Raw genomic sequence first — 12,108 nt, 5'->3', positions numbered from 1 at the left:
AGAAATCAATTAAGAAGAATTCTTTACACAGAACTTAGACCTTGACAAGGTACTTAGAGAACTTTGTGAAATACTTAGGACTAATAATTAAACAACAGAGGTCAAAATTCAGAATGTTATAAATACCAATGTATCAAAATTGACACAGAAAAATAGAATAAAATAAGAAAAATGTATATATCTGCTAAATAAGTCAAATTAATAATTAGCTATAAAAAGGAACACATTTGAGTCAGTTCTAATGAGATGGATGAACCTAGAGACTATTAACCTGGAGAAGGAAATGGCAACCCACTCCAGTACTTTTGCCTGGAAAATCCCATGGACAGAGGAGCCTGATAGGCTACAGTCCATGGGGTCACAAAAAGTTGGACACAACTGAGCGATTTCACTTTCACTTTTCACTTTCATGCATTAGAGAAGGAAATGGAAACCCATTCTTGTGTTCTTGCCTGGAGAATCCCAGGGGTGGGGGAGCCTGGTGGGCTGCCATCTATGGGGTTGCACAGAGTTGGACATGACTGAAGAGACTTAGTAGCAGAAGCAGCAGAGACAATTATACAGAGTGAAGTCAGAAAGAGAAAGATAAATGTTGTATACTAACACATATATATAGAATCTAGAAAGATGGTACTGATGAATTTATTTGCAAGGCAGCAGTAGAGAACATAGAGAACAGACTTATGGACATGGGGAGAGGGGAGGAGAGGGCGAGATGTAGGGACAGAGTAACATGGAAACTCACATCACCGTATGTAAAATAGACAGCCAAGGGGAGTTTGGTGTATGACTCAGGGGACTCAAACAGGGGCTCTGCAACAACCTAGTTGGGTGGGATGGGGCGGGAGATGGGAAGGAGGCTTAAGAGGGAGGGGACGTATGTACACCTATGACTGGTTTATGTTGATGTTTGACAGGAAACAACAAAATTCTGTAAAGCAATTATCCTTCAATTAAAAAATAAATAAATCTTTAAAAAAGAAAAAAAAAATAATTAAAAAGCCAGACCAACTAACCACAGAAGCAACAAAAACTTTCCACAAACAAAACTATAGGTCTGCAATTAGAAAATACCCAAATAATTAAAAAAATTTTAACCCCTAAATAATCTGCATTTGCCATTTGTGGAGAAAAATGAAATATTCTCCAGTTTCTTTTGTGAGGCCACCATTACACTGACACCGTAATTCTACCAGGACATTAGAAAACAAAGTATAGGCCATGTTTTTCATAAACAAAGATGAAGATATTCTAAGCAAAGTATTATTATGTAAATTAAGCTATATGATAAGTCATAATTGTATAATATCAAGTGGGATATACTTGAACAGGGGTCCTCAACCCCCAGGTCATGGGCCGCTATCAGTCCATGGCCTGTTAGGACCTGGGCTGCACAGCAGGAGGTGAGCAGCAGGTAAGTGAGCAAAGCTTCATCTGTATTTACAGCTATTCCCCATTGTTCACATTACACTCTGAGCTCCACTTCCTGTCAGATCAGCAAAGGCGTTAGATTCTTATGGAAGGGTGAGCCCTACCATCAGTTGTGCATGCAAGGGATCTAGGTTGAGCACTCTTTATGAGAATTTAATGCCTGATGATCTGAGGTAGAGCTGAGGTGGTGAAGCTAGCACAGGGAAGTGGCCACAAATGCAGATCATCATTAGCAAAGAGGTTTGGCTGCACAGATACCATAATAAATCAATTGTTTACAGACTCATATCAAAGCCCTATCAGTGAATGGCAAGTGACAATTAAGCTGCATCTGGTGGCAGACTTTAAATCAAAATCTGACACTTATTTTAGTGCACCCATGGCTCACATATTATTTTTATTTATCACTTCTATCCATGACTATTTCATGCACTGCACTTGTCTCAGTTACAGTTTTGATAAGCCCACAAGCTAACCTAGCCAAAATGAGTAAAAAACAAATGTCTCTGGAGAGCTTCTTTGAACAGGGCGAAAGACCCAATGATGAGACAGTAGAAGAATCTAAGACTGTCAACAAAGAGATAGCTGAATTTTAAAGAGCAACAAGAGTCCTAAACTATGGGTTCCTTACAACAGGTGAGCCACATTCTCTAAGCCCACTTTGTATAATACGTGGTGACTGGCTAACCAATGAAGCCATGAAACCTTCAAAACTTCTTTGCCACATGGAGACTAAGCACCCTGCATTAAAAGACAATCTTTTGCAGCAGTGGATATGCAAACATAGAGAACAGACTTGTGGATACAGTGGAGGAAGGAGAGGGTGGGATGAATTGAAAGAGTAATATTGAAACATATACATTACCATGTAAAATAGATAACCAGGGTATGATTCAGGGAGCTCAAATCTGGTGCTCTGTGACAACACAGAGGGGTGGGATGGGGTAGGAGATGGGAGGGAGGTTCAAGAAGGAAGGGCCATATGTATACCTATAGCTGATTCATGTTTATGTATGGCAGAAACTAACAAAATATTGTAAAGCAATTATCCTCCAATTAAAACTTTTTGAAAGTGAAGAAAAGACAAGTCTTTGGAGTTTTTCAAAAGAAAAAAACATAAACACAAGGAACAGAAGGAATTATTGAAGGTCACCACTTCATCAAATATGTCTGCATTTCCTTTTCAGTATATTTTCCAGGAAAGTGTGCATATGTTATGTGCACTTTTGTTACTAACATCACAGCTGCAGAATTATTCAAGTCTTTGAATGATTACATATCAGGAAACTGAACTGTTTCTGATTTCACTACTTGGGACAAAAAGGTAGCTTCTGACCATAGAACGCAGTCTATATAATCTATAGAGAAATGCTGACTAGCCAAGAAACGTTACCTGTATTAACAATGTTTTCTGGGCTGTGATGAAAATTATCAAACACGTTAAAGTACATGCCCTTAAGTCACACCTGTTCATGCAGCTTTGTGGAGATGAATGGAGAGTACACCCATCTTTTATACACAAAGTGAGATGACTTTCTAAAGGTAGATGACTGGCCAGAGTTTTTGAGTTATGAGAACTGCTCCAGAGATTTATTTTAGAAAAACATTCACCACTAGCAAAATACAGAATGGGTCACAAAACTTGCTTGTTTAACATATTCAACCTGCTCAACGAACTCTATCGGTCACTTCAGGAGAGAACAACTGCGTTCAAGTCAGCAAATAAAGTGGTTGCATTCAAAGCCAAACTGGAATTATGGGGAGTGATGAGTAATCTTTCAGATTTTTGACAGATTTCACATATTAGTAGAGATTTTGAAAGGGACTAAACTAGGGTTTTTTCTCCCAGCTGGTGCATGGTCACCTATCTCAGTCTTCAAAAGAGTTTGAGCATTACTTCCCAACCACAAAAGACCCCTGAACTGGGAAGGAATGGATCCATGACCCATCTGTGAATAAGCCAAGTGAATCTACTTTGTCTATGCTATAAGAGGATCAACTGCTTGAGATCGCAACTGATGGTGGCTTTGAAAGTAGGTTTGAGACAACTTCAAATCTCCATACATTCTGGATTAAAGTCAAAGTCCTGAGACTGCCACAAAAGCACTAAAAAGTCTGCTTCCATTTGCAGCATCTTATCTTCTGCAGTGACAGCAACCAAAACAAGATTATGGAGCAGATTGGACCTGAACAGTAAACTTCAGTTGTTATTATCTCGCATCACACCCAGATGAGACTGTCTAGCTGCAGGAAAACATTCCCAAGGCTCCCACTGATACTGCACTATGGTGAGTGGTAATTGTTCTTGCTGAGTTGCTCAGTCATGTCTGACTCTTTGCAATCCCATGGACTGCAGCATGCCAGGCTTCCCTATCTTTCACCATCTCTGGGAGTTTGCACAAACTCATGTCCATTGAGTTAGTGATGCCATCCAACCACCTTGTCCTCTGTCGACTGCTTCTCCTAAAGCCTTCAATCTTTCCCAGCATCAGGGTCTTTTCTAATGAGTTGGCTCTTTTCATCAGGTGGCCAAAGTACTGGAACTTCAACATCAGTCCTTTCTATGAATATTCAGGGTTGATTTCCTTTAGGATAGACTAGTTTGATCTCCTTCCAGTCCAAGGTACTCAGGAGTCTTCTCCAACACCACAGTTTGAAAGCATCAGTTCTTCCATGCTCAGCCTTCTTTATGGTCCAACTCTCACATACATATATGACTACTGGCAACATGATAGCTTGGACTGTATGGATCTTTGTTGGCAAAGTAATGTCTCATTTTTTTAATATGCTGCCTAGGTATGTCAAAACTTTTCTTCCAAGGAGCAAGCGGCTTTTAATTTCATGGCTGCAGTCAAAATTCACAGTGATTTTGGAGGCCAAGAAAATGAAATCTGCCACTGTTTTCATTTTTTCCCTTTCTGTTTGTCATGAGGTGATGGGACAGGATCCCATGATCTTAGTTTTTTGAATGTTGAGTTTTAAGCCAGCTTTTTCACTCTCCTCTTTGACCTTCATCAAGAGGCTTCATAGTTCCTCTTAGCTTTTTGCCATTAGGGTGATATCATCTGCATATCTGAGGTTGTTGATATTTCTCCTGGCAATCTTGATTCCAGCTTGTGAGTCATCCAGCTAGACATTTTGAATGATACACTCTGCATATAAGTAAAAAAGCGGGATGACAATATACAACCTTGACATACTCCTTTCCCAATTTGGAACCAGTTCATTGTTCCACGTCTGGTTCTAACTTGCTCCTTGACATGTGTACAGGTTAATCAGGAGACAGGTCACTTGGCAGAGTGTTCCCATCTCTTTAAGAATTTCCCGCAGTTTGTTGTGATCCACACAGTTGAAGACTGTGTAAATATATGTGTATATGTATGGCTTGGGAGCAGAAGATGGTGGATGAATAAGAGGGAGATTGCCAGCCTCCCCACAAATACATGAAAAGCTCATCAAAATATGGAATAACTCCTGCAAAGCAACCTCTAGGTGACAGCAGAAGACCCCAGGCCTCCAGGGGGGCAGGCTAAGCTCCCTGGAATGAGGTAGGAGAGAGAATGGAGACCAAAAAAAAAGAGAAAAGACAAGAAAACTTCTTGATGGGAGCTTATGCCTTGAGGGAGGGAGAGAGTCATGAAGCAGGAAGAGTTCCCATGCACTGGGAAGCTCCCTCACAGGAGGGCGAGCTGTGGAATCTCAGAAAAAAGAGAAAACTGCACTTCTCAGCCCATAAACAGCTCATGGACTTGGCCCTAACCAGATGTCAGGCTTGGGGAACTGAGAGAAGCCCACAGAAGCCCCACAGCACAAAGGGCGAGCCTGGGGTGCCAAGAGAGACGTGGCATACAAACCTCTCCAGCACACACAACCCTTGTGGCACAGAGAGCGGGTCCTGGGGCCGAAAGAACACACAAGTTCCGTGAAGTGAAGGGTAGGTCCAGGGTGTCAAAAAAGTGCACACAAGTCCTGCAATGCAGAAGACAGGCCCAGGGAGCTAAGACAAGTACACACAAGCACCATGACACAGAGGGCAAGCTCAGCAGGCTGAGGGAAGACCACACAACTCTCCGTGACACAGAGGGCAGGGTTGGGGAGCCGGGAAAAGATCCACTTAAGCCCCTAACTATCAAGTTTCGGCCTGCAATGCAGGGAAGGACTGGGGAACAGGAGAACCAGCAAAGATTCCAGGGACAAGTAACAGGGCTGGCAGCAGTGAAAGATATGCTGAAAGGGCCACTTTGATAGCAGCTATGGAAATAGACGTGTCTAACACTGCCAAAGTCAGAAGGACTGCCCAAAGACATACTGAATCCATAGACATCCCCAAACCTACTACTGTACACTGCACTGTCCTTCAGAGAGACAAGATCCAGATCCATCAATCAGAGCATAGGCACAAGTTCCGCCAAAGAGGAAAACATCACAGGACACTAACCCAACCCCATCTATGGGGGGCAGACTCCACAACCAAGAACTATGATCTTGAGAACTTTTTTTTCTTTTTCTTATATATCACACTGTTTATTCCCCCTACATATTTCTACCTGCACATTAGCCCTTTGCAGTGCTGTGGAGTTTTCCTCTTTTTCTTGTTAAGTTTTTTTAAAGGTTTTTTTCCCTTTTCACCACTTTTTTGTGACTTTTTTCTCATTTTGTTTTTGGTATATTTGACTGCTTTTCCTGTAGTTCTTTATCAGCTGCAGCTATTCCTGAATATATAAGAATCTTTTTCACATAGAGCTATTTATCTTTGCTTTTCTTTTTTTTTTTTTCTTTTTTTCTTTTTTATTAGTTGGAGGCTAATTACTTCACATCATTTCAGTGGGTTTTGTCATACATTATCTTTGCTTTTCTATTTTTTCTTTATTCACTCACTTTTTTAACCTTCTTTTCTATCCCTTCCCTTTCTCTTTTCTCTCTCTTCTCTTTTTTTCTCTTTCTCTTCCCTTTTTCTTTCACTCTTTCTTTTTTGTAAGTTAAATTATTGAGCTCTCTTTGCTATATTCCCCAGTTGGCACCCTGCTCAGGCTTAGTTTTTCAGATTGAGCATTAGCTAGCTCTGCTTTTAATTGGTTGATATCCCTTTTGGTTTCCCTTGTTCATCAAGATAATCTCCTGTCTTCTTTTCTTCAGAATACTTTGGTTATAACTCTGTGTGAAAGTGTGTGTATAGGTCCTATTATTTCTCTAATGACTTGTTTGATCTCCTCCAACTAGAAAATAGGCACAAGTCACCCCTAACAAGAAAATCAACACAAACCACTCAACCAACATTTCCCTCCAAAGGCAAAAACCAAAAGGAAGAAGGAATATACCCTAACGCCTGGGAAAAGGAGACCTCAGGCAGAGCAAGAAAAAAGGTGAAAAAACAGAGAAATACGGCACAAATGGAAGAACAAGGGAGAAACTCACAAGACCAAATAAACAAAAAGGAAATATACAATCAACCTGAAAGATAATTCAAAATAATGATAGTAAAGATACTCCAAAGACTTAGATACAAATTTTTACCCCTAGGCCCAGTATCCATGTGGACACACAGGGTGTTTTCCCCACAAGATCCAAGAATGTCCTAGACAGGCCTAGGCTCACTAGCTCTCTCCTGAACAGGAAACATGATGGAACAAATGTTTGGAGGTTGCTTTGACGTTCCCTGGGAGTGTGGGAGCCCTCCCTGGGAGCAGGGCCTCAGGGGCCATTGCCACTGGAAAGTGACCTCCAAGCAAGCACTTCCCAGCTGTGTGTGACTCTCAGTATGCAGGAGGTTGGCAAAGCTATCTTCCTTGGAAGAAGGAAAGACATCCACAGAGATTTTGTTTTCAGACTTCTAACTGGCAGCAAGTGTTTTGCTTCTCAGATGTCAGACCTCCAGACCTGGACTGAGGGCCTCAATTCCAGAGTCAGGGCTGTATGTCTCCCTGCACTTTTCCAGCCTTGCAAACACATTCCTGGGTCAGAGAGGTACTGCCCATGAGAAATCAGGCTGCGGGAGTGTTTCTGAAAAGGCCGGGTGTCATACTGGGGTCACCTGGTTGAGTGCACCTTGCAACTCCGATGGGCCCCAGCTGAGGAGTTGTGGGCCTCCTGCTTGCTTTGGAAATCCCAAAGTGGGGAGCCAAGCTAGCTCTGTCAGAAGGAAGCAAACAGCAACTGGATGGATTTTCAAGCAGTTGCTAGGCCATACCCCATCAGGGCTTCCCGGGAGAAAAGGACAAATTTTGGCCTCTAGGCCCAGCATTCAGGTGGACCTACAAGGTGTTTTCCACGCAGGATCCAAGAACATTCCAGGCACACCTAAGCTCACTAGCTCTCTCCTGCACAGGAACATGAAGGAACAGATGTATGGAGGTTGCTTTGAGGTTCCCAAGGACTGTGGGAGCCCTCCCGAGGCACACGGCGTCAGAGGCCTTTGCCCCTGAAAAATGACCTCCAAATAGGCACTTTCCAGCCATGTGTGACTCTCAATATGCAGGAGGAAGGCAAAGATATCTTCCTTGGAGGAAGGAAAGGCATCCACTCAGATTGTGTTTTCAGGCTTCTAACTGGCAGCAAGTTTTTCGCTTCTCAGACGTCACACCTCCCGGCCTGCTCTAAGGGCCTCAATTCCAGAGTCAGGGCCTTGTGTCTCCCTGCACTTTCTGAGCCTTGAAAACACATTCCTAGGTCACGGCAGTACTGCTCATTAGGAATCAAGCTGTGGGAGAGTGTCTGAGGAGGTCGGGAGCCTTACTGGGGTCACCTGGTCTAGGGCACCTTGAACCTCCAATTGGCCCCAGTTGAGGAGCTATGGGCCTCCCCCTTGCTTCAGAAATCCCAAAGCAGGGAGCCAAGTTAGGCTGTCAGAAGGAAGCAAACAGCAACTGAATGGATTTTCAAGCAGTTGCTAGGCCACACCCTGTTAGGTCTCCCCGGGAGAAAAAGGTGAATTTTGGCCCCTAGGCCCGGCAACCAGGTGAAGGCACAGGGTGCTTTCTCCACATGACCCAAGAAAGTTTCACACACACGTAGGCTCACTAGCTGTCTCCTGCACAGGAAACGTGAAGGAACAGACGTTTGGAGGTTGCTTTGACGTTCCCTGGGAGTGTGGGAGCCGTCCCTAGGTGCAGAGACCCAGAAGCATTTGCCACTGAAAAATGACCTCCAAGCAGGCACTTTCCAGCCATGTGTGAGTCTCAGTATGCAAGAGGCTGGCAAAGCTATCTTCCTTGGAGGAAGGAAAGGCATCCAGAGAGATTGTATTTTCAGGATTCTAACTGGCAGCAAGTGTTTTGCTTCTCAGATGTCAACCCACAGCCCTGCTCCGAGGCCCTCAATTCCACAGTCAGGGCCGTGTGTCTGCCTGCATGTTTTGACCCTTGCCATCACATTCCTAGTCAGAGCGATACTGTTCATGAAGAATCAGGCTGCAAGGGTGTGTCTGAGGAGGCCGGGAGCCTTACTGGGGTCACCTGGTTGAGGGCACCTTGCATCTCCAATGGGCCCCAGTTTAGGAGTTGCGGGCCTCACCATTGCTTCAGAAATCCCAAAGCAGAGAGCCAAGCTAGGCTGTCAGAAGGAAGTAAACAGCAACTGGATGGATTTTCAAACAGTTGCTAGGCTGCACCCCGCTAGGGCTCCCCAGGAGAAAAAGGCGAATTTTGGCCCCCTAGGCCCAGCATCCTGGTGGACGCACAGGATGTTTTCCACGCAGGATCCAAGAACGTTCCACCCTGCTAGGCTCACTAGCTGTCTCCACAGGAAACGTGAAGGAACAGGCGTTTGGAGGTTGCTTTGACGTTCCCTGGGAGAGTGGGAGCCCTCCCTAGGTGTAGAGACTCAGATGCATTTGTCACTGAAAAATAACTCCAAGCAGTCCCTTTAAAGCTGTATGTGACTCTCAGTACGTGGGCAGCTGGCAAAGCTATCTTCCTTGGAGAAAGGAAAGGCATTCACAAAGATTGTGTTTTAGGCTTCAAACTTGCAGCAATGGTTTCTCTTCTCAGAAGTGAGACCTCCAGGTCGGCTCTGAGGGTCTCAAATCCAGAGTCAGAGCCGTGTATCTCCATGCACATTACAAGCCTTGCAAACACATTCCTAGGTCAGAGTGGTCGTGCCCATGAGGAATCAGGGTTCGGGAATGTGTCTGAGGAGGCCGGGTGCCATACTGGTGTCACCGGTGTGAGGGCATCTTGCACCTCCAATGGTCCACAGCTGAACGTTGTGGGACTCCTCCTTACTTCAGAAATCCCAAAGCGAGGAGCCAAGCTAGCTCTGTCAGAAGGAAGCAAACAGCAACTGGATGGATTTTCAAGCAGTTGCGAGGCCGCACCCTGTTAAGGCTCTCCGGGAGAAAATGGCGTGTTTTGGGCCTACGTAGGTAAATGCACAGGGTGATTCCCCACAGGATCCAAGAACATTCCAAACACACCTAGGCTCACGAGCTCTCTCCTGCAGAGCAAACATGACGGAACAGCTGTGTGGAGGTTGCCTTGACATCCCTGGGAGTGTGGGAGCCCTCCCTGGGCACAGGGCCTCAGGGGCCATTGCCACTGAGACGTGACCTCCCAGCCAGCGCTTCCCATCCGGGTCTGACCCTCTGCCTGTAGGCAGCTGGGGAATCTCTTTTCCTTGGAGGCAGGAACCGCAGCCCGAGAGTGGGTTGTCAGGCCTCTATCTGGCAGCCAGTGTGTGGCTCCTCAGACACCAGACCTCCAGGCCTACTCTGAGGGCCTCAATTTCCGAGTCAGGGCCGTGTGTCTCCGTGCACTCTCTGAGCCTTGTAAACACATTCCCAGGTCAGCTCTGTCCTGCCCATGGGGAAGGAGGCTGCAGGAGTGTGTCTGAGGGGGCCGGGTGCCATGCTGGGGTCACCTGGCCGAGGGAACCTGGCACCTCCCATGGGCCCCGGCGAGGAGTGGCGGGCCAGCTGCTGGCCTGTGAAATGCTGAAGCGTGGAGCAAAGCTAGCTCTGGCAGAAGCTCTGGAGATCTTTGGAAGAAGCTCTGGAGACTTTGGAGGTGTGTCACTCTGGAGACTTTGGAGATGTGATCCCAGGTTCATGGTATGGGAAGTGGGGTAAACCAGGAGACTGTGGATATATGACCCCAGGTACAGGGTCTGGGGGTGGTTACCATGGAGAGTGTGGACATGTGACCCCAGGTACAGGTTAGGGAGGGGTCACCCGGGAGACTGTGGATATGTGACTCCAGGTGCAGGGTCTGCAAGGGTTTCACTATGGAGCTTGAGTATATGTGACCCAGGTGCATGGCCTGGGAAGTGGTGACACATAAGAAACTGTGGACATGTGACCCCATTACAGGGTTTTGGAAGGGGTAAACCTGGCGACCTGGGATGTGGAACACTAGGTGCAGTGTCTGGGAGGTGGGGTCAACCTGAGACTATGGAATTGTGATCCCAGGTACAGGTTCTGGGAGTTGGGGTCATCCTGAAGACTGTGGACATTTCACCCTAGGCACGGCTTCTGGGAGGTGGGGTCACCCTGAAAGGTTGCTGCTGAACGATAAGACGCCGGGATTCTTGGCCTCCGGAGGAGATGAATTCAATCCGGGGCCAGAGACGAGGCTGGATCGCTCAGAGCTTTTGTGTAATAAAGTTTTATTACAGTATAAAGGAGATAGAGAAAGCTTCTGACATAGGCATCAGAAGTGGGCAGAAAGAGTGCCCCTCCTGCTAGTCATCAGCTGGATGTTATACAGTCACTAGCAGTCTGCTAATGAAAAGAATGTCTTAAAACTCAGAATGGCACCAGGCCCCTCATCCATAAGATGTATTTTGTGATAATCCTGGCACCAGAAGATTCATCCCAGGCCATAAAATGATTGACCTGAATCTTGTAGAAGGGCAGATTACCATACAAATAGTTTCATTTACATAGATTAGGAGAACAATATCTGAATGTAACATACTGGTTTGTCAAGTAGGTTCTGAGCCATTTGGTGGAACCGACTTGAAGACAGAGTCTGGGGTAAATGCATAGCACATTAACATAGCTTAAGACAAACATTTCCATAAGAAAAATGTATTGGTTAACTCAAGGTTTGAGAATAGTTAGCTTCAGGTGAAACCAGGTGTCATGAACACAGTATTTTAAGAGAAACCTCCTTTTAAATTTGTATGGAGAAGGAAAAATATCGCTAGTTTGTTTCCTCCTGCTGCTTAAGAGAGATAAAAATGTCTGACACTTGCAGCCTATTTCCTCTATTTGTAGGCCCCTGGCCTTCCTGCCTGTTATCCTCTCAACCCTGGAGACTCTGGACATGTGACCCCAAGTGCAGGGTCTGGGAAGTGAAATCACCCTGGAGACAGTGGACTTGTGACCCCAGGTTCAGGGTCTTGAGGGTGGGGCCATCCTGGAGGCTGTGGAATTGTGGTACCAGATACAGGGTTTTGGAGGATGTCACTCTGGAGACTGTGGAAGTGTGACCCCAGGTGCATGGTAAGGAAAGTGGGGTAACCCAGGAGACTGTGGATATATGACCCCAGGTACAGGGTCTGGGGAATGTCACCATGGAGAGTGTGGACATGTGACCTCAGGTACAGGTTTGGTAGAGGTCACCATGGAGACTGTGGTCATGTGACCCTAGGTACAGAGTTCTGGATGAGTCACCCAGGTGACTGTAGATATGTGACATGGTTACAGCGTCTGGGAGGGTGTCACCCTGGAGGCTGTGGACA

General features: G+C 45.6%; 1 protein-coding gene across 1 annotated transcript in view; it reads left to right on the top strand.

Moving 5' to 3' along the window:
• LOC122437378 (alpha-1,6-mannosyl-glycoprotein 4-beta-N-acetylglucosaminyltransferase-like) overlaps window positions 1-9,750 on the top strand; it is a 53,429-nt gene extending 43,679 nt beyond the window's left edge. The window contains exons 5-6 of the mRNA XM_043462259.1: window positions 3,563-3,624; window positions 9,417-9,750. Of these exons, the coding sequence (XP_043318194.1) occupies window positions 3,563-3,624; window positions 9,417-9,750 (396 nt within the window). The remainder of the gene's footprint in view (window positions 1-3,562; window positions 3,625-9,416) is intronic.
• Window positions 9,751-12,108: the final 2,358 nt, after the last annotated feature.

The sequence above is a fragment of the Cervus canadensis genome, chromosome 2, assembly GCF_019320065.1.
Source record: "Cervus canadensis isolate Bull #8, Minnesota chromosome 2, ASM1932006v1, whole genome shotgun sequence".
In the NCBI taxonomy this organism is placed as follows: Eukaryota; Metazoa; Chordata; class Mammalia; order Artiodactyla; family Cervidae; genus Cervus; species Cervus canadensis.
Note: the sequence above shows the minus strand (reverse complement) of the source record. Positions and strands in the feature narration are given on the sequence as shown.